Source organism: Penicillium canariense (genome assembly GCF_028826845.1).
Source record: "Penicillium canariense strain IBT 26290 chromosome Unknown utg000001l_segment0_segment0, whole genome shotgun sequence".
NCBI classification, from domain to species: Eukaryota; Fungi; Ascomycota; class Eurotiomycetes; order Eurotiales; family Aspergillaceae; genus Penicillium; species Penicillium canariense.
Genome location: NW_026622728.1, coordinates 7,763,834 through 7,788,847, shown reverse-complemented (window position 1 = coordinate 7,788,847; position 25,014 = coordinate 7,763,834). Strand labels below are relative to the sequence as shown.

Sequence of the window (25,014 nt, the reverse complement as noted above, 5' to 3'; positions counted from 1 at the left end):
CTTCGTTTGTTAGATTTTTTCTCCGCTTTGTAAGAATGACTGACGCGTAGGTGGTATCTGCTTACGCACACTACCTTTTGGAAGATTTCAGCGATACGCTCAATGAGAACACTAGCCACACTTCTAGATTTCGCCATCTAATAGTCTATAGGTGGCATCTTCAGTATGGTTTCAGTATGGGTTTTCAGTGACTATGATGGGACGCGGTTACTTGTCTCGCCTAGGACCATTATGCCGTTCCAACTGCCGCAGACTCAGCACGCACATCACAAGGTAATGCAAATAGATCTATATTATCTTAAAGGATGAACAAGTTATCAATTGGGCTTTTCCGTTGCCAACTCGGTTGTTTGTTCCATACCGTAGGTAGTTGAAAAAGATTGTATCTTTTTGGCCTCTGTTTAGCTTGTCCACATCCAATTTTCACCGTTGGATAGATATATTTCAAAGGCCGCGCCCCAGGCCGCTGCCATTCTGACCGAGTCATAGAGAGTCTGAAAATTCATTTCTCAAAATCCCCCCTTTTCAAGAGGACGATTCTGGGGTTGCGTTTTAACCACTATGAGGATCGTGCGCCGAGACCTGTATGCTCTGGACATACCTAGTATACCCTAGGAACTTGTCCCTTCCAGCCTCTTGAAGAGAGGGAGATTTAGGATATTCTGAGCCCCCAGTTTAGCAATATAGTGGAACACACATTATTGAACTGGGAGGCTTATTTTGGCCTCGACCACTGCAGCTTAGCAAGAACAGTCCAACAGATATTGGCATTGATATTGACGGCGCACATCAGGGCGGTCGAAGCTCAACCAGCAGTTACCTGTGAAGCATTTTGCCATGTCTTCCGTGATTCAGCAATTTTTGTGAAGCTTCGAAAGGAAACTGATTTAGCAGTCGGAAGTTCAGGTGGTGGATAAGGTGTAATGTACGGAGTACTTTCACTGCCAAGGAGCAGTCCGTTGTCGGATGTTTACCCGGCCGGTCTCCGCCCGGCAGAAAAAAGTCTCCCTAAGATGCCGAGAGAGTCGCGATGGTCCGCCCGTCCTGTCCGCTCTTATATCACTTTCTCTCTCGATTTCGGCCACAATGATGGGAGCTGCTGGTCTGAAAGGACCCGGTGCAGCCGCCATGTTTGCGCGGCAACGGCTCACTGCGGTTCCTCGGTCCACGCGATCGGTTTGTCATGTGTGGTACTCCCGGAAAGGCATCTCATATTGACGGGTCTGGCAGATATCTACCTTCCGGCCTCAGCGCTTCCAATCCCCCGGCCAGAAGAGTCATTTGACTCTCACTTCGTCAGGCAGTGCCCGCTGGCATTTTGCCTCCGTCGCTGCTGGCCCGGCTGCGATCCGTTTCAACTCGACTTCATCCAATCCGACTCCCAGTCCCGTTTCCGAAACGTCCACGCCAATTGATCCGTCGTATATTGGTTATGATATCTCGGAAATCCCTGAAAAGATTGGATACCTGAAGGAACTCGGGTTGGATTATGGCTGGGGTCCATCATCGATGCTCCAGTATGTGATTGAGCACCTTCACATGTGGACGGGCATGCCTTGGTGGGCCAGCATTGTCGGTGCTGCGATATTGGTCCGCGTCGGTTTGTTCAAGCCGACTATGGGTGCTTCCGATACGGGCGCTCGGACACATAACGCAAGACCTGTCATTGACCCGATACGTCAAGAAATGATGAAGGCCCGGCTTAATGGGCAAACGCATGAGTTCCAGATCAAAAAGGCCCAACTCGATAAGATTCAGGCGGAGCACGGTATCAAGTCTATCAAAGCCTTAATTCCCATGTTGCAGATTCCACTCGGCTACGGCATCTTCCGTGTCGTCCGGGGCATGACCTCTTTGCCTGTGCCGGCGCTGCTGAGTGAATCTGCTCTGTGGTTGAATGACCTGACCGTGGCGGACCCATTCTACGCAATCCCAGTCATCACGGCCGGCTGCTTGTATATGACACTTAAGGTTCGTTCGCGCCCGCCCCCACAATGGTGTTAAGTACGGACTCTAATAATTAGCACAACAGAAAGGAGGCGAGACTGGCACCATGGACATTCTCAACACCTCTGCGGGTAAAGCGATGCTGATCGGTCTCCCGGCGATTTCTTTCACCTTCATGGCTTTCCAGCCAGGAGCTCTGCAGCTCTATTTCCTGTCTACCGGTCTCCTGGGTCTTGCCCAAGCGCACATTATTAACAACCCTAAGTTCCGCAATATGATGGGCATGGCGATCCCTAAGAGGCATGAGCAGTCGCAAGCGGACATGACCAACCTGGAACAGCTCCAAGCTCGATTGGCAGAGCTTCAAGCCAACCCAGAAAAGGTTAAGCAACCCGAGCCAACCGACAACAACATCAGCGGAATCGACCGGGTCCAAAAGAATATCAGCAGCTGGGGCGAAAAGGCCAAGCAAGAGGTTTCGGACAAGTGGAGCGAGGTGAGGGGCAACACAACCAAAAATGCTGATGGCTCGCGCGCAGCTAAGCCACGTCTCAGTGAGGAGGACCGACGAGCCGCAGAGAGATATGAGCAGGAAGCAAAGTCACGAGAGGCCTACGAACGCGAGGAGCGCAACCACGCGCGTCGGAGCGCTCATATGAGGGCCCTTGCGGCCGAGAGACAGAAAGCCCAAGATTCTCTCAAAAGATATCAGCAGGCTGCGCGCAGCAGCCAGTCAGGGAGAAAGTGATCTTCCTCATTGTGTATAAACTGTAAAATATGGCGCTTTAACTCTGGCATTCTGTGTTTTCCTGTATTACAGAAATAGAATCTGTTTTGACCACTCTCTATATATATTCCTTGATGCGTGATAGCCATATCAAAATAAGCAATATAGCCAGATTTTGATATGCATTCCATGGATGCTTCCCAGGTAGGCTAGCAGGGCCCAATGCACCAAATCACTCCTGAATTGGAGCAAGCCCTAGCTTACTTGCCTGCTAATATGGCTACCACCTGTCGACTAATTATTCACAGATGCAGAGAGTGAGCGCAATTTGACAAACAGAAAGAAAAGGCTCGCTCATGTAGTTCGCATAGGAATCGAAACCGCCGGCAACGGCAACGGCGTATTCTCATCCTCTTCAAAAACTGCTCGCTCCAGCTTCTCGGTCATAGACGCACAGAACGGATCGACATATGCTGTCCAAGCAGCTGCAAGTAAATACACCAATCCAATCCATATCGGTATACTGATGGTAACCACCCACGGTGGACGCAGCGGCAGCCAGTCTCGCTCATCATCGGTGCCGGCCTCGCCTCCTTCCCAGGGCTGGCCGCTAGTTCCGTACAGCATCCAGCAGAGGACGACGCGCAGCATCGTGCCGTGGATGAGGTAGACTGCGAAACTTTGCTTCCCGAGCCAAAGCAGTAGTCTATTGGCCAAAAACTCTTTGGTTGAGGGAGATAGGTAGATTGCGAAGATAATGAGGTCCACGCCGAGGGCTGAATAGCGCTTGCCGACATTGATGTCTGGTGGGAAGATGTACTGTGAAACTTCGAACATGAAATTGGACCAAGGCATCCATTCTGGGTGTTCACCAGGGTAGGAGGCGATCAAGAGCCCCGCGATCGTGAGTGGGATGGTGATGAGCTTTCGAGCATAACGATGATTTTCCACCCAGTTCTTAAGGGCGGTGGTATAAGAGAGATCGCTGAGAAGTGTGCCATAGACAGCTTGCATCTGGAATGTTTCTGGTCGATTGTTAGCAGGCTGAATCGTATGGCGCTGATGGGTTTTAGCTCCCGCTGTGGACGCTGCACATCTGTATAGTTCGCGGGGCACTCACCAGTATCTTTCGCGGCATCTTGATGAAAATACAGCAGCATCCCGATGTAAACGGCCATTCGATATCGGAATTGCATAAACATGGTCACGAAAAGAAGGATGTAAACCAGCATCGAAGCCTGTAATAAAGGCAAAAGTGCCCACTGGTGGTCATCGTACGCCATATACCCCGTCGTCCACGTCGACAAAAAGTTATGCCCTAACCGGACAATCTCTTTCCACAGAGAGTCTTCCAAGTCTGGAGCTGCATAACGGCACCACCAGCAGTCAGACCGATTGGCAACAATAAATCCGCCGAATTGGGCGACAGTCCACGAGATGATCAAGGCGATGGTCGCCGGGAAAATAAGTCGTGGAGGTCGTCGGAACGCGCTTTTTGCGATGGTGGTGAAGGCGGCGGTTGTATCGCCGGCCCGAGAGAGCTTCAGTGGCTTCAGCGAGCAGACATAGCCGGTCAGAAATGCGAAAATAGTGACACCGATGCGACCTTGCCAGGGGATGCGTAGGATAGGCCATTGTAGGATCCGTGGTGGGACGTCTTCGGTGTCTCGGGGAGAAAAGAGGTTATAGTCCCAGGCGCGAGCGAGGTGTGTTAATACTACTAGGAAAGAGGCGATTCCTCGAAAGCCCTAAATAGAAGAAATGAGGTTTTAGCGAGAAATACCAGACTGATTAAAATGTCCAGGAGACATACATCGATCCATTTGACGCTCTTTCGAGGATCGCCTTTCGCGGAAGAGTCCCCTTGATTCCATGGCAGGACCGCTGGAATCGTGTCCTTTAAACGAGTGTATAATTGAGAGGAAGATGGAAAGACGGGCATAACGCTTTATGAGGATGGGTATTCAATTTGAATCAATAATAATGTATATGTAGGGGTTCAGGCGCTTAGAAGAGTATCATATCCCCACGAGAAACAAGAGAGATACTTAGGTTGACCCAGCTGTGAAAGGTCACCTAGGTAGCCGAAACGAGTGGAATAATACAAAGAGAGGCACACAGGAAGAATAGAGGGACAACAAAATCAAGCAGTCCAGAAGGAAATCAAGCTCTGGTATAGTTCCACGAGCAAGGCACACGCCAAGAAAGAAGGGGGACCAACACACACTGAGCCCCCAGGCCCCGACAAGGTAAGTAGATAGACAAAGGGTTCCTGCATCGCACGAGCCAATGGACAAGCCCCGTTACGCAATGGTAAGCTTCTCATGCCTCTGAATGACCGGCCCAGAAGTGACGAGATATGCTTCGCCGTGGCTAGGGGGGATCACATAGCGCCGATCAGAATCCAAATATTGTGAGCCCAGGTATGCCAGAAGGGGATGGGAGGCTGGTAAGCAGTCATTTTATGGAAGCAAAAGGAAGGAAAGGGTGATGCAGCGGAGGGCGTTGGGCCCTTGCAGCAGCTGCGAGAGACATTACCGAGATTGGGGTGAGTTTGTCGATCTAACATCTATCTTGTTTTTAAGGCTGTGGGCGCCGATGTACTGGCCATAACGACAGAACCATTGGCATAGTAGGATTAATGGACATTCAACTAGGTAGGGCCCTATGCCATACATGGAGCGAAAGGTTTTTACCGGCCGGCGAGCATAGATGAAAGACGCGTCTGCATATTTTGTCTGAGAGACCTATCGAATGAGCCGACCAAGTCCGGCTCATGCCAAGGCTTGCCTGCCTCCTAGATCGGCCATCGGCGGGTCAAGCAGGTGTGGTGGAATGTAAGCTGCTCAGTGCGAGCTATTCTTATCACTCCCCCTAGTACAAAAGCCCATCATAACCCAAAGCGAAGACGTAACCTGTCCTCCCAAAGAAATCGGGCATGGGGAAGTCCAGAAAGCCATGATATTGTTTTCACGTCCTGTAAACCATATAAAACACAACTACTATGTGTGTAGAAACTGCGCCAAACCCATGAATCGACATCCTTGCCGACAAGAAAAAAGCGCCTGTATTTCATAACTCCAACACGCCCATTGGATAAAGCGAAAAAAAGTCCTGATCAACGGAACAGCCGCCGTCCACCCACGCTGCCAGAGCTCCATGTTACCGAGCCCTTCACTCCGAGATTGTCCATGCTCAATCCAGAAAAACCCACACCACCACCCTCACCGTCACGCTTCGATCGTCGTATGGCTTCGCGCAAGTGTGAGGGAAGAAGTTGGCCACGGTGCGGATTAGGTGGTGGTCGGAACTCTCGCCGTGGGCGGAGAGGTGCGGGACTTGATGTTGAGGCCTGGCCTGTTTGTTGTAAGGATGGAGACGGGGGAATATGTTTGGCAGGAGCAGGTGACGCGGTGGAGTGGAGGTTATTTGCTGGTGTGGATGACGGCTTGGTATGGTCTGTATCCGATGGCTCTTTCTTGATGCCATTGCTGAGGGATCGAGAGCCGGATCCAGGGACGGGGGTGCTGGAAGGAGTGGGAGTTGTGGTTTTGGGTTGCACGGCCGTAGCTTGAGCTCTGGCCTGAAATGCCTTTTCAGCGGCTGCTTCTTCGGCCTCGAAGGCGGTCCGCGCTGCTTGGTCGAAAGCATCGGCCCATTCAGCCTGAACAGTTCGCGCTTTCTCAATCACCTCACCAGCGAAAACCTTGGTGAAACCGTTTACTGTCGTGACCACACTGGCGGGGACTGACTGTGAGAGTGCATGGTTGACGATACGGCGGAGTGATTCCTTGCGAAGCTTTGCTCGCTTGAAAAGGTCATATCGCTCGGATTGCTGAGGGTTGAAAGCATCAACCAGAATCCTGTAATAGCAAAGAAATTAGCCTTCAAGTTGCTTCATTGAATGGGAGCGGAGATCAACATACGCGAGGTTCTTCTTTTCAGCCTCGGTATCAGTAGTGCCCTCCTCTCTTCCCAGGAGCTCGCCTTCATCATCATCGTCGTCATAATCGACATCATCACCACCTCCAGCACCTCCGCCCATTCCACCTCTCATCGAGCCTTCAGCATCTGCGGACCCAAACCGCGCATCGCCAGCGCGTGAACTGAGCGCATCCTCTTGTTCGCGCTCGCGCTCTTTCTCAGCCTTGCTCTTCCGCCCGCGTTTCTTTCCACGTGCTGCGCCAGCAAAGATCCCGTCTGCGCTTGCGCCGCCGATGCTTCCTGTGAAACTGCCCGTCACGCTTCCGGCATCGCTGGCCACACCGAAGCTCCGATCTGCAGTGTCAAGGCCGGTCGGGAAGGAGGTTTGCCGTAGAGGGTGCATGCGCTGCTTCTTGCCCAGAGGCTGTGAGACAGACGAAGAGATAGACGGCCTTTTGAGGGGGTTGGTTGGGGTCTGATACGGTGGTGGTGACGACATTTTGAAGAATGTATGAGAGGATTTGGAGGTCTCAAAGAGGTTGACGCGGATAAGGATGAAGAGGGCGGTGTTGGAAATTATTGGAAATCAAATATGTCCCTTGAATTCGATCTGCTCCGGTAGGATCTGGATCTTGATGAGGTCCGCCGGACTGGTGATATCGGTGTTGCGATGCTGGCCTGGAAAGACGTAATGTAACGATGGTGGTGTCAGCACCAGATGCTGCAGAGCTCAAAATGAGCTGACAATGGAAGTGTGCCCAGAAATCGGTCCACAAGATGAGAGAAGTCGCTAGAAAAAAGGACTGTTGCGCATCTCACGCGATTGGAATTGGATTGACCTCGCAGCCACGACAATTCAAGAGCGCATCTGACCGCCTACTATTTTGGGAACCCGTACAACTAATGAACGCCGGCATAAGACTCCGAAAAGAAGCTAAAAATGAACACGAAGGTGGGTTTACTGTGTGCATAAACGTGATAGACTTGGAAGGTTACGAGTCAATCATGAACAAAGAGTGACTAAGCGGTTCTTTCACAAGAATAATAGAAGCCCAAAATTAAGACCGCTGATGTAGTCCAGCTGAAACAAACACTGAGAGGGAACGAGTCGCTTGGAGCATAAACATGCAATGCTCTTTATTATGTAAAGACAGAAATAACAAAAGAATAGACAGTAATGTCAAAAAAAAATGAAAGACAGAAAAGCAGACAGTCTGTGCACGAAACGGACTCAGGAAAAGTGACATGAAAGCAGGCCAAAAACTGGAACTAGCGGACGTGCAGAGAGTAAATAGACTATCTCCAAGGACTCCATGAAGGGAATGGTGCCCTTAGAACTTCTCTCCAAGCCTGGGAGCCCCCCTTTCCAGTCATTGCGCTCATAGTAGCGGAACACGAGATCGTACCCATTCAAGTCGTGGACAATGCGGTCAACCCGGCGGTAGCCATCAATGTGCTCCATCTTGGGGTTCCGACGCATGGCCTGGTGCTGCGCGTGTACCTCATTGAAGTTATTTGGATCAGCACTCATATCCTCAATGGCCGGCTTAGTCTCGAACAAAGTGATGCTGAAACGGCCAGGCTTGAAGATATCAACGACCTGCTGGATGATGTCGGCAGTGGTCTTCCCATTCTGCGAGTGTGGGACGTTAGTCTCGAAGGAAGCGTACGAGCAGTGCGGCTCTGGCGTGACGTGAACGGTGAAATAGTGCGTGGGAGCCTTCCCATCCGGAGCAGGGACAACGCCGTTGGCGGAGAACCCGCATGGCGTGAAGAGGTACGCGTCGATGCGAGCATCTGGGAACTTGCTCTTCGGGTACACGTCCGACAGGCCACAGGCTTCAGAGACGACAGTGCCGAGTGCGTGACCCTCAGTGGTCAGCTCCGCCGGGAGCATTCGGTCCACATCGGGGTCATCCAGGTCAGAACCATTGCTGAACACATCGATGTGCTCTACACCCTCATCCTTCTCCAAGTTGCGAGAACGCTTCTCAGCCACAGAGGTGGCGTTGTCCAGGTAGAATTGCTTCGCATTCTCCTCATCCAGGTCGGTCATCAGAACCTCCAGAGTCTCATCGTGCTCATCGCAATCCGGGATCAGGGAGGATTTCGGGAAGCTGAGAACCTTGGTCTCAGTCTCGGTAAAATCGGTGTCCTCCTCTTTGGGGCTGGCCGGGGGAGTGAGCAGCGTGTGAGGCTCAGTCAGGTACAGATACCAATGCTCTCCATTCATCTTGCCAATCATATAGGCACTGCCATTGAGGAACAGCTTGTCCATGTTGCGAACCTCGTCGCGCCAACTGCGGTGAGGGCCGCGCTGGCGGTCAGGGAACAGATAGTTCTTCCGGCTGTAGAAGACCCGGTAAGGAGCCGCGGCCACAGTAATCCCACGAGACGGCGGAGCAGTCGCGCGCGGGAATCCTGCAAACAAGGTGGCAATCTCCAAAATACGTGGGAGACCCGACAACAGAGTTGTGGTGCCGCAGGTCTTGAGAATCAGCTTATGCGGCCAGACGAACATGCTGGACTCCGACAGGAGGTAGGCATCCACATCCTCAGATGAGACAACCGATAGAACCTGGCAATTGACAAGGTCCAGCATATCCTTCCAGATCTCACTGGGCACCTTCTTCAGGCCCTCTGGGCCTGCGGCACCGAGCTCGCTGGCAGACGGAGCAAACCAGACCTCGAGCAGCTTCTCAGGACCTATATAGAGCATCAGTATTTCGTCCGACAACAAGTTTGGAATTGACCGACCTTCGAAGGCATTGCTGGAGTCCAGGTCCTGTGTTGCCTCATAGTTGATGGTCAGAGAAGGAGTCCCCGCAAAGGAAGACGGGGACTGCGTGTAATTCTTCGGAATACCGACGTAAACCATATCCGTTGATTGATGCAGCCGAGGCTGGTGACTTTGCGCAACGAACGAAATCGAAGATGGAGACTGTGTGACGTCGGACCGCCCTATGAGCTGTTCGATGAAGACAAAAGGCTTTAGAAGCACTGTCTACTTACCCAGACGAACAAGGGGGCAGTGCCCGTCTGAGAAGAGAAGGCCCTTAGGACAGAGTGTAACTGGCTGACAGGCCAGGCAGATGGAAACTTAACAGACCAGAAGGGCCGCTAAGGAGGGAGAAACGCGAACGAAAGGAGAAAGATGCTACAAAGAATTGTGACTGTCAGTCCGGTACCCTCGTGCTGGAAGATACCGATACCCGTCAAAGTATCGGGTCTAGCAGACGAGAGTATCTGCTTTCTGAGAAAGTAGGAGAGAAAAGTTGGTAGTCGGTGAACGTGAGTCGCGTTATCGCGGCCTAGAGACAATGGAAGGATTAGTACTTGGGTATTTTGAGGAAGATGCCGTAAATGATAATAGGGAGGGAAACCACAGAAGTTTGTGTCTTGAGTAGCTCAGCCCTAGGCTGTCGCGCCAGAGAGAGAGAGAGAGAGAGAGAGAAAAAAAAAAAAAAAAAAAAAAAAAAAAAAAAAAACAAGAATCTTCCATGTTTGTGGATCGGTGGTTTCCATGAGGGGTAACCGAAGGAAAAAACGGGGGGGGAAGACGCAAGCACACGTACTTCGCAGGCTTAGACAGGAATCGCAGAAGATCCTTCGGGCTCATGAAAGGCAGAAGAGGAAATTCGGCTTAAAATTGCACGATGTCGCGCGAGTCCACAATCGTTAACATCAGCGGGATGACGGAAGGCAGAAAAAAAAACGAGTCGGTAAGTCTTTGTCCACAAGCCCGATGAGTGCCCGAGATGCGATTGATTGCGCCGGGCGCGTCGGCAGAGAACAAGGCGTTCTCTCAGAAGGGCTGTTGGCCAACGCAAGGCAATCGATGGTCAATTTAAGACCTCGAAAGGAGGGGTGCCAGCTGCAAAATGTTTGCTGTCACGGGCGGTTTGGTTGGTATTGAGCGATTTTGTCTGTGGGCCCGGGGCTCGTGGGGCACTACGGATCAAAATCTGTCTGACATCAGGGAAGGCGACCGAGTTAGCTTGGGGGCCTGTTACACCACGGAACACAGAATTGATTGATGAAATGAGTCAGTGGCATACCGGGTAGACACAGGCAAAGTCACAGCTAGGTGTAGATCGTCTAGGACGATACCTCGATGTGAGTTGAAGAAAAGGTAGAAAGAGTCCGGTCAAGCAGCTTGGAACGCACGCGAGCGGTGAGACAGGGCAAAATTGACCTTCCGCGTGCCTGGCCGGAGGTTATGTAAGCGATCGGCGGGGAAGGGGAATTTTAACCTCGTAGCAGGAAATCAATTGCGCGGACTGCAGGAACTACTCAATAGCGGACTATTGTCCGGAGGGACTAGCAAGGCATATGTTATATTTGATGTCATTGGGGTTCCAGAATAGATCACGAAGAGGTCAAAGCAACGAAGAATAATTTCCACCCCTCCCTAAACGCCGGGTCACAACGCCATGCCAGGTGGATGCAGCAGACCGACCATTCCCCATCCCTTTGATTTGGACAGAAGACAGAGATGAAACACTCGATAAAACACTAAGCCTCCACGATCACACGAGCTAGCTGCACATCGTTGGCCTCAGCAATTCTCGTGGCAATCAGATCACCCACTTTCTCCCTCAACTGAGAGAGCAATTCATCCGTGACGGTTGCGGGGTGGCCATTGACCAGAGGTGCGTGGGCATCACGAACAGCCACCAGAACGGCCAGGAGTGCGCTCAATACACGCTCGGCAGCGGGCCGACGAGCTGCATCATCGATGCCATCGCTGAGCAGTTTGGAGTAGTCACTGAGGTTGGGAATAATAAGCACGCGGACCACCTCGGCACCACCGACGGCCTGCAGCCCGATCACAGCTCCGTAATGGGCACCGAAAGGCTTGGAAGGATCGAGGAAACTCTTCAAGCAGGATCGTACAAGACGAGGCTTGAGCATGTGTGACGAATGGGAGTACTTCTTCGCGATGAGACCAAGCAGCGAGGCTGCAAGGTCACGGAGGGCGAATTGTTCAGCCAGATCGCTGGCCCCGCCGAGTTGTCGGCCGATCAGGCAGGTCAAGATGGAGGGAACAAGAGAAGCAATCTAGAGAAGGTCAGCTATCTGGGTGGTTCAACGAAGAGATGTTGGATAGATAGCCAACTCACATAAGGGTCAACGTAGAGGGATTGGTTCTGCACGAGGGCCTCGGCCATGTGCATCACTTGAGTAAGCACGAATATATTCTTGAGGCTATGGGTGACCTTCTCTGCAATGAACTGGACGAAATATGGCACCAATTGGTGCAGACCGGGATCCTCCCGCAGACTGGCATATGCTGACGTTCGGTAATCTTCGCTTGTTTCGTCCAGGAATGCACTGCAAACTTTCTCAAAGTACAACTGCAACTCCTTGGAAAGCACGTGCTTCACCAGTGGCTTGACTGATACATCACCGCTGCCGCTCATCGCTGCCAAGGTGGAATTAGCGTTCGGTCCCTTCGATACCAGCTCGAGGTTGCGAGAATCTGCTGCGGTGGGGTTCTGAGGAATGGATGGCTGCACGCCTTCGACTGCGAGCCAGTGACCTAAGCAGAAGTCGGTCAGATAACATAATCAAAGCGAGAAAACCGAGTACACTCACCAGTAAAGGACACTTCCCGGGGGACCTTGGGTAACGGCGCGTTGATCAGCTTCTCGAAGTCCACCTCCTCGTCTTCAACGTAGAAAAGCGGTTGACCGGGACCCAGCGACGCTTCACCAAACCGGAGCGGACGGAGAGATTCGTAGCCATAAAGAGGCTCCACATCCAGATTCCTCAGGGCAAGAGAGATATCTTGGGTGGTGAGGAGTGTACGCTTGCCGTGGCGCATTGACTTCAGCGCCTCCTCCAGCACCTGCGCAACGCGGTATTCAACGTCACGAGCAAGGTTCTCGGTCACATCGTGATTGAGATTAGTGATCCCGATCGACTCCGCGACATCACGAATGTTGTCCGGGTTCCAGACGGACATGGCGATTGTTGATTTCTAACACGGAAGCGAGATCGCGGACGGAGACTGGACGTATAGGAAGGACGGCCTCGCGAGTTTGGACGAATCGGGGGTCGGGAAGCTCTTGATCAGAGACAGGGTCGCATTCTGAGTAAGGCCACCGGTGCGCTTCAATCGAAAGTGAAGGGACAGGATGCGCTGCGACAGTTCCCTTTGTTCTCCGATTCAAGCACCCAAGGAGGGAGGGCTGGTCGAGTCGATAAGAGAGTGAACACTGCGCAAGTGGTGGTGTGGTCTCCCGTATAAGCTTATTGGCGGAGGCCTTCGTGGGCAAGCAACTATGCCATTCATGCTTCTTCGTCTCCACGAAGGTTTCCAAGGAGAGGGTAGAAAACCACTAGAGGTAACCAGAGACACTGCAGAATTATCAGAAGAGCAATTTTGGAGATCCCTAATGCCCTAGCTTACGGAGAGTGTTGCGCAAGACAGATATTGTGTATCTCCGTCGGCACCTCATTTGCCGCTCACTTGACAACAGCATCATTTTCGAGAAAAGTAAAAAATGAATTATTACAATTTAATAGAGATAAAAAGCATATAATCTAGACAAAGGGCACTCTTTGCGGCACCTGAGACGAAAACAAGAGCAGAGAGCGTTGGCCACTGCTCCTCGGGTATCACAACAAAACGCTCATTCAGAAAGAGCGCGTTTTCACTTGGCCTCCTCGGTCGCAGCCTCGGGCTCTTCTTTGGCAATCTCGTCCTTAGGCGGCTCTTCAGCAGCGGGTGCTTCCTTGGGGGCTTCCTCCTTAATGGGCTCCTCAGTCTTTGGGGGGACCTCGGGAGCAGTGCTCTCGCCAGAGGCATCGACAGGCTTGCTCTCATCCTTCGCCTCCTCCTTCTGCACACTATCCTCCACTAGCTGGACAGTCCGTGCCTCGTCCTTCAGCTCTGGGCCCTTTCCACCGTAGGTCTTGGGGATCTTGTCCGCGATGACAGCGGGGAACTCACGGGCGAGGTTCACACCGTTGGTGATCGGATGGAACTTGCGAGTGGTGTTGCGACTGAGAATGAGCTTCATGGCAGAGAACATCCAGCCCATGATGGTGGGAACATTGACGAAGAACTTCTCGCGCAACAGCTCGGGGTAGGCAGTGGAGAAGACGTCGATGGTCTTCTTAGTGGCAGCGCGGACGGACGGATCCATGCGGAAGAACTTGACATTCAGGTAGTCGTGCACCTGGATCATCTGGTAAGGGTCCTTCTCGCCGTCGTAGTCAATGACTTCCGTGGCATCTTTCATCTTCAGGTCCTGCACAGCCAGCTCCATGAGGGCGGCGCGCCACTTGACGAATCTAAGATGGAGTTAGCAATCTGGGCTTCTCACGCAATCAATTGGGGGCATCACTCACTCGTCCGAATCGGCAAATGTAGAGCCCACATCCTTCACAGCTCCGTAGATGTTCCAGGTAAACACAAGCGGGCGCCCATCCTGCTCGTAGGTCGTCAAGTATCCCAGACCACCATACTTGCTGGCACTGTAACGACCTGACTGAGCCAACGCAAGGGGATCGGTCTTCTTGCGCCACTCCAGGGCCTTGCGCAGCTGATCCTCTGCGCCCTGAACATTGCCCTCGTTCGCGCGGAGGAACTTAATCAGCACGTTGACAGTAGGCACATCCTCGCTGTCCTTGAGGGTCACGCCCCACATCTCATTGTAGCCGGTGCTGCTGAGAATTTGGGCCAGATGCTCGAAGAACTGACTCAGGCCCGGGATTTTGGTCAGGTAGGCGGGCTGTTCGGGCTTCTGTTCTTCTGGCTTGGCCGCGGGCTCTGGGGCGGCAGCGACATCCTTCGCGGTCTCTTGCTCCTCAGCCTGAGTCTCTTTGGTGGGTTCCTCTGCCTCGGGCGCAGCGTCCTTGGCGGGAATCTCGGTGTTTATGACCGCGGAGGTTTCGGATGGCTTGTCGGTAGCTTCAGGAGCTGCTGGAGCGGCGACAGCTTCCTCGCGCTTTTCAAGCTCGGCCGCTGGAGTCTGCTCGACGGGCTTTGGGTCCATGATCGAAAGTCTTTGGGTAATAATCAATTGAATTGAAGGTGGAAGAAAAGGAAAAAAGTTTCAGGGGGAGAAGCAAGCGGCAGGGGCTAGTTAGCTGCTTTGTCAATAGTCCGGGCCACTCAACTATGAATCGGGTGGGTCCACCAGCCGTCCCCGCCTGTCATCCCGATGGGCTGCAGCTGAGACGACACTAGGGACACAGCTCAACTTAGAGATCGGGGGAAGAGCTATCTAGCCCCTGAGTACCGCTTGGTCCTTGGCGAATTTCAAATGAGCTTCTCAGCTTGTGTCTGCCGGAGCCGCAGGTTGTGATTGGTGCGAACCGTCTGCTGATCCAAGGGAACGCCGCCGACACTATGGAAGTTACGAACAGCGGTCTGGCCCGGTTGCCAACGGGTCGACAAAAAGCCAAGATATGGCTGTGGAACACAATTGCCCTAGGATTTGCTGATGCAATTCCTCCATTCAACCCGCTCTTGTCCCGGTAGGTTCGATTTGTTGTTCCAACTCCAGCAAGCAGGCAAACATCAAATTAAACGAAATTAAACAGGAGCGGGAGGTCCATATGATCGGAAACTAACAAGACCCTTAATTTCATAATCAAAAGGCGATGTGGAAATTACGAAAATACTGTAGCTATCGGTCTTTCGTGTACCTGTCGAATTGCAATACACTTCAAGTCTCTTTGAGAGGTCAAGAGCGGAAGAATGATATGATTAAAGCCACATTGTCCTTCATTATTTTTGCAGGTATTGCAGAAATCACTAGCTCGCCAAATGTATTCGGTGGAAACCATTCGCTCGTATGTCAACAGCATACTCTGACGGAGCTTCTCTGCCAATTCAATAGCAAGGTTGCCTACAAGGTCCTGGTTAACGAGGGGAATGCGTAACGTAATTCCCGGCCGACCGAGCAACCCGGCCGACCGAGCAACCCTACCCCCTATAGAAATTTTGAACCAAAATATATTAACCAAAACGCATCAATTTAGCTATATCTGACGATTTTTACATTGATTGATCTTATGGCCAATTCCCCTACACCCACTACACCTTGGTGGTGCCCTGGTTGCTAGCTGGGCTAGTTGAATAGCCTTATCGGCCTACTCATGCGAAACGACCCGATTAGCTTTAACTGGCTGATTTAGCTGCGTAACTAGCTGTTGACCCTCTTCGACTAATAGGCCTCCTTCGTAAGCTATCTGCCGATTTGATCGTGTGCGTTTTTGGCGTATTTTCTCATTCCCTATACGTAGATCAGCGTTTTCTTACGTATATATCGTAAGGTTATAAAGCGATATATAGTAGCCTTTAATAATTTAATCTAGAACGGTTTTTAATAGGCTCGGAGGGCTATTTAACCGTTATTTTAATAGATCTTTAAGTAACGAAGCTAATTTTTTAAGTTAAACGACGGTTCTAGGTATTTTTAGGCTAAAATAGCTATCGCTGGTAGCTAGCCGGCTATTCGGTAGTAACGGTATTTTAAGTAAGATATTAAGCTTCGAAAGCACCCGTTCTAGGTTAATTAGAACAAGACCAGTAGCTACGAAGGCGCTTTAAATAATATTTAGTTAAAAGGCCTCCGCGTACGCCCGAGGGTAATTAGCGAGGAAATTAAATTTGTCGATGTAGTTATATAATACGCGAGCTAGATCGCTTACGAAGCGGCCGTATACGTATTTTAATATAGCAAAATAGCTAACGTCAAGCGGTTATAAGAGATACGAACTATATAGAGGTATATAAAGTAGTATTATATTATTTTTAGCGCAGATTCGGTCGAATTAAGGTATAAGATAGCTACCGTAGCCATCAAGAATTAATAGCCGATATTTCCCTTTCGTATACGTCGTCGTCGCTAGGATAAAAAGCTTTTATAGCTAACGAAGGCTAATTTTATCGGTTATCTAGCCGTTTAGCGATACCTCGATACGCTAGTCTTTTAGAAGATAAAGCTATTTATCGAACTAAGAAGTGATGAAGTTTTTACTTTTAAATATTACGCAGGGCGGCAGCGAATAGCCGTCAGCGCTTACTACTTCGACCGTAGTAACCTATTTACGATTACCTAGTTATAAAAATAATCGCCGACCGTAATATTTAGCTCTTATAACCACTTTTTATATAGCTATAAGACCTATAGCGAAGCCCGTCTTATTAAAGTTATAGATATCCCCCGGTTAGATACCTTTCTTATTAATAATACGTCGGACGGTCGTAAACCAGGCTCGTAGTGAGTTTAGGTCTTCGTTTTAGGCGTATTAGTAATCGTAGCGTTATAAGAAGGCTAAACGAAGCTCGTCTCGTCGGTTAACGAAGCTTAATAGCTAATTCTTACCTACTATAGCCGGAGGGTTCTTACTACGCGTAGCTAATAGAATATTAGCTATTTCTCGTATAGTAGACGGCCTAGGCGCTACTCTACGTATATCTATAGAGATAACCCACTTAGTAAGCGAATCCTCTTCTAATTAGGTTAATTTATAGCCAGATAGGCGTTTATCAACGCGTAGGGGTCGGCCGTCGATGCGGTGTTATAGTGTTAAACGCGGTATTCTATATAGCTTCGCTGCTACGTTAACAGACTTGATGCGGCCATTTTTAATATCATCAATAGCCAATAAGAACTTGCCCTCTTGGTCAACCAATTTTGACGCGTTTTTGACGCGTTGTGGTGGCATAGTAGGTGGTTGAATTAGGTAGGTGGGTAAAGAAGCATGATTTTGGATGGGGTTGCTCGGTCGGCCGGGTTGCTCGGTCGGCCGGGAATTACGTTAACCTACGGCCCCACCTGAAGAGCTGACTAACGAGATATCGACGGATTGTTACTATTACCCTAAATTCCTCGGCTCCACTCTCTTCACCCGGAATGACTCAATTTTTCTCGTCAACTAGCAAGCTGGCGCATAGGAAGCGCGTCGGGCTCATAACCCGAAGGTACCTGGATCGAAACCAGGGTTTGCTATCTTTTTTCACCTCTTCTTTGATCTTGCTTTTTGCTTATCTTTATTTGCTCCTTTCTTCTGAAACCCGCCCCGTGGGCCTAGTGTGTGTAGATTTATGATGTGGAAGATATGAAAAATGGTCAAGGAGGGGCTATAGACAGCTGCTTAAAAACAAACACCATTAAACGAATAGGTTTCCAGGCGTCTAGTATGGTTAATGTCTAGCGAATGGGAACGAACTCTAGAAGATGTTCCAGGTGCCAAGGGAAATAATGCATACTCTATTGCCGACAACACCCTCGCACTGAGAGGGATGTTCAACGTGTATTACCATTGATCATTGATCGCTCCACGCAATCACCAAAACCAAAAGGCAGGTAAAAAAAAAGCAGTCTGGATGCCTAGAAGAATTGTCCACCAAATTAAATAGTTCAATCGAACGTGGAATAAACACAGACCGCTGGGGAATATACAGATAGCAAACCGAAGAGGAGAAAGAACAGAAACCAGGTCAAATCAACCAAAGCTGTCTGGTTGTAGCTGTATCGCCACGAGGGGAGACATATTGCCAGTAGAGAGTCTACACAAAACTGAACAACTATCGACTACCGTTACCGAAGTGCTCGGGGATGTGAGGGACTGCCGGTGAGGGACCAGGCTCAGCCATGTCCTCGTCTTCCTCCATTTCATCCTCCAGGTCCTCGGGATGACTAGACCAAAGCGTTAGCTAGGATCGTAGATGAAAATCTCAAACAGAGGGTATGGAGGCAGCCTACGCAAGCAACTCCTTGATGTTCCTCATCTCGTAGTGTTTCTTCCGGTGCTCCTCAAATTGGCGGTGCTTCTCCTTCGCCTCCTCGGTCGTAACGAGACCATCAACACCTGCTGGCATATCACCGTTTGTCTCGGAACCAACGACGACATGCTTCTCGCTCTTGTGGGAGTCCATGCTCATACTGCGCTCGCGGTAAATGCGCTGTTCGGGAGATTCCTGGCCAGCCGGACCCTCCTCAGGCTCGCCGAGCTCCAGGTCGGGAATGTCGTCCTCTGACACGGCCTTCTTGTGGTTGCCGCCTCGAGTGGTCTTATCAAGCTCGTCAACCACAACGTCCTGGGCATCTATGACGCTGTCCTTGAGCTCCTCGAGTTGGAGCTCCTCCTCATCCTCGGCGGGGTCGTAGTGCGGGGCATAGGGGGTCTTGGGCTCGTCGATCTTCATTTTCGCAGTGCGCTCCTGTTCCGTCAAGTACAGGTTTGCTTCATCCCACTTCAGGCGGGGTTCGTTCTCATCGTACTGGCTGGCGAGTGACTGCCGGCGTAAAGCCGAGCCCGCACGTGCAGTGGACGAGGACCGACGTCGGCCCGCGTTTTGCAAGGTGTTCTGAAGCGTGAGCTCTTTGGTGTCTTCGGGCTCAGCGATGGTGGGCACGGTAGGCGGGGTGGCAGCCGGTGCGGCGACAGGGGCGTCCTGGTAAGACCTGGTGTTCTTCAGAATACCTATGTTGTGAAAGAAATGAGGGTTGATTAGCTTTAGATTTCCTTGAGCCGGAGAGACCTGCGAGCTGAAGCTCCTATCAAGACGAAAATTTCACCTTTAGGCCGTGGGTGCACATCTTCGGTGCTGTGTGCCTTGGCCGGCATATGCGGTGCGGTCGTCATTTTTAGATGGCTGGTAGGAAAGGACGAACGTGCCGTCCGAGTTTCAAGTAGACGTAGGTCTCAAAGTATTCAGAGGAGTACCGGTATACAGGGCGGGCTGACAGCCGGCTTTGTCAGATAGGGCGGAGGTGCTCAGCTGAAAGAGGCGAGAGAACACTGAGTAAGCGCTCAGACTGCGTGGCTAGGAATGAGAAACGTGAGGAATGAGAAGAACGGAGTGTATCAGCCGCGCACGCCCACGAAGTCAGCTGCGAAGTTGCGAAGGTGAAGCCGTGCGGCACGTGGGGCTCGATGACGTCGAAATTGGCGCCTGACGTCTTCGGCATCAACGAGCATCCCACGGTGATCCCACGGTTGGGCGGTGGTTGGGTATACTTCCCGTAAATTGGGCTTACATTATTGGCCCTCATGCTACCTACGATGCTTTGATAACAAGTTGAATGTTTCATATTTCAGATTTCAGATTTCAGATTCCATCGAATTTTCAAATCATCGAACTCAAGTGCTGGTAAATACAATAGGCCCCTCCCAGTCTTTCGATGCATACTAAAAACGCCATGGTACTCCCCCACTCCAACAGCCCTAGAATCGCGAAGAGGATCGCATTCAAAAAAGATGGTTCTCCTCTAACACCAGATCAATCGCCCGGAAAGGGGGTATCTGTATATGCAAATAAATCAAGGCCTGCCTCGTGTAGCCGCAGAATAGAAATAGTAAAGAGAGCGCAATGAAGGAATGAGAAATGAACCTAAATCAAAGAAGCCTCATGCAATGGAATCAAACTCTTCTCGCTCGCGGAGGCGATTGCGCGCCAGGACGTCGCCTCCGTTTGCTGACAGCTGCATCCAGTGCAGTGCCAGACACATGCTTTGCGGGTCGGACTTAGAGTCTGTGCCTCGCCGGTACATCATCTCGGCCTTGAACGTGTCGCGCGGACGCGTGAGTGGGAGGGTCACACGCGGAAGATGTTCGGGGTGTGTGAGGTAAAGGATGGCGAGCTCGCGCTGCGCAACAGGGTTGCCTTCTTTAGCGGTGATAACCCACATCGCCGCGGCATCTTCAATGGCATGGCCCGGTCGCGGGTACAGGTCGGCTCCTGGAACTGGATGCCGTCGCGTAAGCTCCTGCGAGACAATGCGGTCCGCAATTTCAACCATGCTATGACACACTTCGTCCTTGAGACTCAGGGCAGCTAAACCGAATTGAAGAAAGGCTGTCCCACGATCGGATTTGTTCAATTGATCTCCAGGGACGAAAGAAGAAATAAATTGCAAGTCACGGAATAGCGTCTTAGGTTTGACTTCTAGAATCAAATCTCGGAGAGTAGCCACAATTTGATCCTCCGACGGAGTTGAGTAATCGGATCGCCGGGAGCCACAGGTGACCGACTCTGGTGGGGTGAATGTAGGCAGTGCTGTGCCTGATTGAGGCATTGTGAGAACATGAGTTTCTGAGAAACTGTGTCGGGTAAACCGTGGTTGGTGACCATTGTTTCGCACTCTGTCGCCATTTGAGACGGGCCCGACAGGAGGGCCTGGTGGGCTGGGATCATGAGATGATATCAGTGAAGCTACCACCAACGATCTCAAGTCTCTCAGGGCGTTGAGCTTGACAAACGGGTTTCCATGGCGCGAGAAAACCTCAATCAGCCGGTGGAAGACTGCTTTGTAGGAAAAGCCCGAGTTTTCATCTTCTTCAAAAAGCTTGCGCTCGGCATTCGGTGTATTTGTAGTCGAAGGCTTGCGCGTCCGTCCAAAAGAGTCATCGAGAGACCGGCTCCGTCGACCCCCTGATGGTCGACGCTCCTCACGAAGATGCTTCGACCGCTCCTCATAATCAGAGTAGAATTTCTGGACTGCAGCATGTCTCTGCATCTGAACGCGGATGCGGTTCTGATCAAGAGTGTTGGTGAACCAGGCATCCGTTTCACTGCCGCAGCTCCACACTGGAGACCCCAGATCACTCAGGAGAAGACTGGTTAGTGTCTGCCGCAGGTCATCCATGAAAACTGTTTTGCCGTCTGTTTTGCGCTCGGAATGGCGAGGTTGGCGGGTGGCAGTTTCGCTGAACATAGATGGAGGTCGTGAGTAAACGCTGGAGACGCTGGCAGCGTACATTGGATGGCGTTGCGCCGCAGACCAGAAGGTGCTATAAGTATCACCGGTTGACGTGGAAGCCGCGCGACCTGGTGACCCCCCAAGGGAGGACACGTCGATTGAAGGCAGATCACGCGGAGTCCGGTATTTGTCGGAAAATAGGCTCTGAATAGACGGCTTGCGTCCCAGGGAGGGTGGATCTTGAGAGAGGCGAGAGAGTGGATCTGGTACGGACAGGTTGCCTCCGTACAGCTGAGAAGCATGTAATGGATCCTCGCTAGCATTCGTGGAAGGTCGAGGGGTCGTAGGCACGGAAAGCCCTGGGAAAGCTCGAGAGCCGTAGCCCTCGTATCTTGTGCGCTCTCTCTGGAACAATTCACTTGCCCAGAGCACCGGTGTTTCTGCCATCGTTTCACCCACAAGACGGTTGATACTAGTTCGGACCTCGTAACAAAACCGGTGGATTCGCTCCTCGCCTTTGCAGAAGTTCTCGATTCCGTTGTGGGCCAGCCACTTGCGAGTCAACTCTACCTGCTCATCGGACAGTTTCTTGGGGCCACCCTGGCTGCTAGGAGCTTTCATCATGTTCATGACTTGCAGCTCCGGCTTGTGGAACAAGGAGCCTCCTAGCGAACGTGCTCCAGTTCGAGACCTTGGTTCCTCAGGCATTTCGATACTCGGTCGGGCGGAGTAGATCATGGTCTTGAGGGCCATTGCCACATTGCGGGCTTCCTCATACCTCATGGAATTCTTGACATCGGTCATGTACCACATCTTGTTGCGGACCTTGGAAATAGTGGCCATGAGCCCCTTAACATGGGTCTGGAGTCGGCGCAGGCTAGCATCTAAAGAGATAAACTCGCGTTCGCACCGCTCGATTACAGTCCTCGAAATGTTCAGGGACCGAATACATGAGCTGTACATGGGGCCCAGTATCCATGAATCATTTGCAGTGGCTGACGAGTGTATCTCCTGTCGAAGCTGCCGAGAGGCATTCCACCAGTAATGCGCGCCGACAAAGTCTGAGTAGTCATGAGATAAAGTCATTGCCTGGTTGAAGCGCTGTTTCAATGACATGGGGGTGAGCTCGAGGGATCTTGATTCTGGATCGAAAACGTCCGAATCACAGACTTGGGTTTCTTTAACCAGACGAATTATCGCCGTTTGTAGAGCCTCGTGGTTGTCCTCCAGTCCTAGACTCGTGGAATGAGTGTCATCATCACTTTCAAAGGCAGAGACCTTTGATAGCCCATTTCCATGATCCGGGAGTAGGCTCCAGGTAAGACCATGACCGTCTTTGGCCACAGAAAAGACTGTCCAATGCTCATCGGAGGGATGCTCCAGCCTAGCTCGTTCATTCGGCTCGTCTAGATCGCTTAGCTCGAAGCGAATGCGAGCAGCAATATGGCCAAGTCCACTCCCAGGGACAGAGAGACATGAAGAGTCCATGGAAAAGACGGAGCCATTTTGGGAGGTCGGCCGGGGGCTTGCTTCAATGTTCGGCCGCAAGACACCGGGCTCTATCGGAGGCTCCGGGTGCAGATTGTATGACGGGGGGATGCTGGATGACCAGGATGGCACACCGGCAGAAGCAGGCGATGAGTGAAGAGAAGAGCACGTTTGCGGGAAGAGAGCATCTAGTAGGGTGAGAACGTCCGTCGAGGACAATAGGAGAAACGTTGACGAAGGGTCGCGGTGGTTTCCTTGATTGCCTTGGGCAGGAAGCTCGGCTGTGGAAGACCCGGCAGGGGCTGAACTGTGGAACCGGGAAAGCATATTGTCAACATGCTGTTTGATAGAGGGACGGAGGATCGAGAAATGATGCCTGTGAAATGGTTAGCGGATCCCAAAGAATTAACAAGACTGCACCATGTGAAAAAAACCCACATGGAGCGCAAAACAGCGAATACTTGGGAGTAGGCCCGTAGCCCGACTTGACCAAGTAGCTTCTCGCGGGCATCTTTCCGAATATGGAAGTCCAGTAACAAACCGTGTGTCTGTCATCCAATGGTGTCATTAAAAAGAGAGTCCAACTCGATGGGGAGGGCACATACCTCAGGGTACGTCAAAGCACTGTAGAGGAACTTGGGAAAGAACCACTGTACAAAAAGATACTCGAGGAAGCGACTGCGGCTATCAGGAGTTTCCAGTTTCCAAAGAACAGCCTTGGCAAATTGTAAGACTGTACGAGGGAATCCACCATCAGGATCATCAAGGACACGGAAAAGATCATCCACGGCGGATGCGAAGAATTCCTCGGCAACATCAGTCCGCAAGGCAAAATCCAATCCGGCAGGGGTATCTATATGCTCCAAGAGGAAGGCGCCGGTTTGCAGGATATCCATAAGGTAGAGCTCAAATTTGGGGCGGGCTTTCCAACTGCTGCCCGTGGCCCAAGAAGAAAGGATTTGGCCGACCAGGGGATAAAATCTACTGCTGCTGTGGGACATTAGTTGAGCGCAGATGGTTGACCACACCTCCACACGTAATCTGGCCTCGGGGGTCTCGGGCTCCATTGGCGCGGCAAAAACGTTACAAAGCAAGATGGTCAACGGATCGGTCCTTTCAAGAGCATAAGCATGATCCTTGAACGAGGCAGACTGGGCCGGGTTTCGGTTAAAGGAATATTGGCCACGGGACCGGGATGAAGAAGGAAATGCAGGTTCTCCGGAGTCCAATGAGGTGGCCGGGGAGATAAATGCGGCAAGTTGGGCAGAGGTGAAGCTGCGAAGACGGTCGACCAAGAATTGTGGGTCAGAGCGAACCAGACGCAAAATCTCCAGCAGTTCCGCGCGGGACTGGGGGCTTAACTGGTGAAAGAAATCAGATGATGGATCCAGTTTGGACTCCGATGAGGGCTCCCGTTCGTCTGGTAGGTCCTGATGTTCGTCACCGCGGGCGCTGGATACACAGGACTCCTGAAGATCATAAAGCATATGATAGAGGGCAGCGAAATTGGCCTTGTCATCTTGTTTAAGAGCTTCAACAAGACCTCGCTGGACCGTATTCCCGACACGGATCATGCGCGCAGAAACTCCGATGGATACTTTGGTTGCGCGCAGGCGCTTCTCCAGTCGCTTCCTTTGCGCCTGTTTGCGCTGGCTCTGGCGATAGCGCGTAGCAAAGTCCACAAATGAAACCTGGACAGCATCTTCCTTTCGAGGTATAATCATCGCGGGGCTCGTAGCTGGGCGCTGGGATTCGCCTCCAGGGGAATCGGTCATTATCATCTTGGGACTGGAACGGGCCGAGCCACCCAACTCACCTAGCCCCACGCTCGGAACCGCGACGGGCGCGGGCGAAACTGTTGGGGAGAGGGTTACTGGGGGGGCGACGCCGGAGGTGAAGGAGGCAGAGGCACTGATGTGGGATCCGCCCGATGCGATGGATCACATGGTGGATCAGCCTGGTGAGCGGGAAGGCGCACGGCTGGGAGAGCAGATCAGATTGGGAAACTAAGTCAGGCACCGACAGCGCAGCGCGGAGAAACGGTGGCGGCTGCTCTCCACCCCACGAAATCGCATCCAAACATGGAAAAAAGGGGATCACAGATGCATGAACGGTCCCCGATGAATGATTAAATGAAAATAGAGACCTACTGATTCCTGAAGCCAGCGAGGACAAGGGGTTCTCCCTGTGGTAGTCCACCATCATGTTCTGGGTCGCGCCAGCGGGCGGAGTGCACAGTCGCGAGATGCCCCTGGCCGC

The 25,014-nt window shown here is 51.6% G+C and overlaps 8 protein-coding genes across 8 annotated transcripts; 1 reads left to right on the top strand and 7 right to left on the bottom strand.

Moving 5' to 3' along the window:
- Nucleotides 1–1,086: 1,086 nt before the first annotated feature.
- Nucleotides 1,087–2,695, top strand: N7482_002685 (membrane insertase OXA1; the record flags this gene model as incomplete). The annotated part of the gene is made up of 3 exons (XM_056684810.1): nt 1,087–1,176; nt 1,231–1,971; nt 2,033–2,695. The coding sequence occupies 3 exons, from the start codon at nt 1,087–1,089 to the stop codon at nt 2,693–2,695; spliced, it is 1,494 nt and encodes a 497-aa protein (XP_056548416.1).
- A 333-nt stretch (nt 2,696–3,028) lies between these two features.
- Nucleotides 3,029–4,616, bottom strand: N7482_002684 (acyltransferase family protein; the record flags this gene model as incomplete). Its single annotated transcript, XM_056684809.1, has 3 exons — nt 3,029–3,699; nt 3,795–4,422; nt 4,488–4,616. 3 exons carry the CDS (start codon nt 4,614–4,616, stop codon nt 3,029–3,031), a joined length of 1,428 nt encoding a protein of 475 aa, XP_056548415.1.
- A 1,176-nt stretch (nt 4,617–5,792) lies between these two features.
- N7482_002683 (transcription initiation factor TFIID subunit 11 family protein) lies at nt 5,793–7,097 on the bottom strand (the record flags this gene model as incomplete). The annotated part of the gene is made up of 2 exons (XM_056684808.1): nt 5,793–6,537; nt 6,601–7,097. 2 exons carry the CDS (start codon nt 7,095–7,097, stop codon nt 5,793–5,795), a joined length of 1,242 nt encoding a protein of 413 aa, XP_056548414.1.
- Nucleotides 7,098–7,829: 732 nt separating this feature from the next.
- Nucleotides 7,830–9,476, bottom strand: N7482_002682 (adenosylmethionine decarboxylase SPE2; the record flags this gene model as incomplete). Its single annotated transcript, XM_056684807.1, has 1 exon — nt 7,830–9,476. One exon carries the CDS (start codon nt 9,474–9,476, stop codon nt 7,830–7,832), a length of 1,647 nt encoding a protein of 548 aa, XP_056548413.1.
- A 1,637-nt stretch (nt 9,477–11,113) lies between these two features.
- On the bottom strand, nt 11,114–12,566 carry N7482_002681 (TATA-binding protein-associated factor TAF6; the record flags this gene model as incomplete). The annotated part of the gene is made up of 3 exons (XM_056684806.1): nt 11,114–11,659; nt 11,722–12,140; nt 12,197–12,566. The coding sequence occupies 3 exons, from the start codon at nt 12,564–12,566 to the stop codon at nt 11,114–11,116; spliced, it is 1,335 nt and encodes a 444-aa protein (XP_056548412.1).
- A 691-nt stretch (nt 12,567–13,257) lies between these two features.
- Nucleotides 13,258–14,604, bottom strand: sfh5 (CRAL/TRIO domain protein; the record flags this gene model as incomplete). The annotated part of the gene is made up of 2 exons (XM_056684805.1): nt 13,258–13,900; nt 13,958–14,604. The coding sequence occupies 2 exons, from the start codon at nt 14,602–14,604 to the stop codon at nt 13,258–13,260; spliced, it is 1,290 nt and encodes a 429-aa protein (XP_056548411.1).
- Nucleotides 14,605–18,149: 3,545 nt separating this feature from the next.
- N7482_002679 (PP1-complex regulatory subunit GLC8) lies at nt 18,150–19,210 on the bottom strand (the record flags this gene model as incomplete). The annotated part of the gene is made up of 3 exons (XM_056684804.1): nt 18,150–18,261; nt 18,328–19,048; nt 19,144–19,210. The coding sequence occupies 3 exons, from the start codon at nt 19,208–19,210 to the stop codon at nt 18,150–18,152; spliced, it is 900 nt and encodes a 299-aa protein (XP_056548410.1).
- Nucleotides 19,211–19,974: 764 nt separating this feature from the next.
- On the bottom strand, nt 19,975–24,665 carry N7482_002678 (uncharacterized protein; the record flags this gene model as incomplete). The annotated part of the gene is made up of 3 exons (XM_056684803.1): nt 19,975–23,131; nt 23,194–23,303; nt 23,361–24,665. Coding segments are annotated over 3 exons (4,572 nt in total), but the record flags the coding sequence as incomplete, so codon positions are not given.
- Nucleotides 24,666–25,014: the final 349 nt, after the last annotated feature.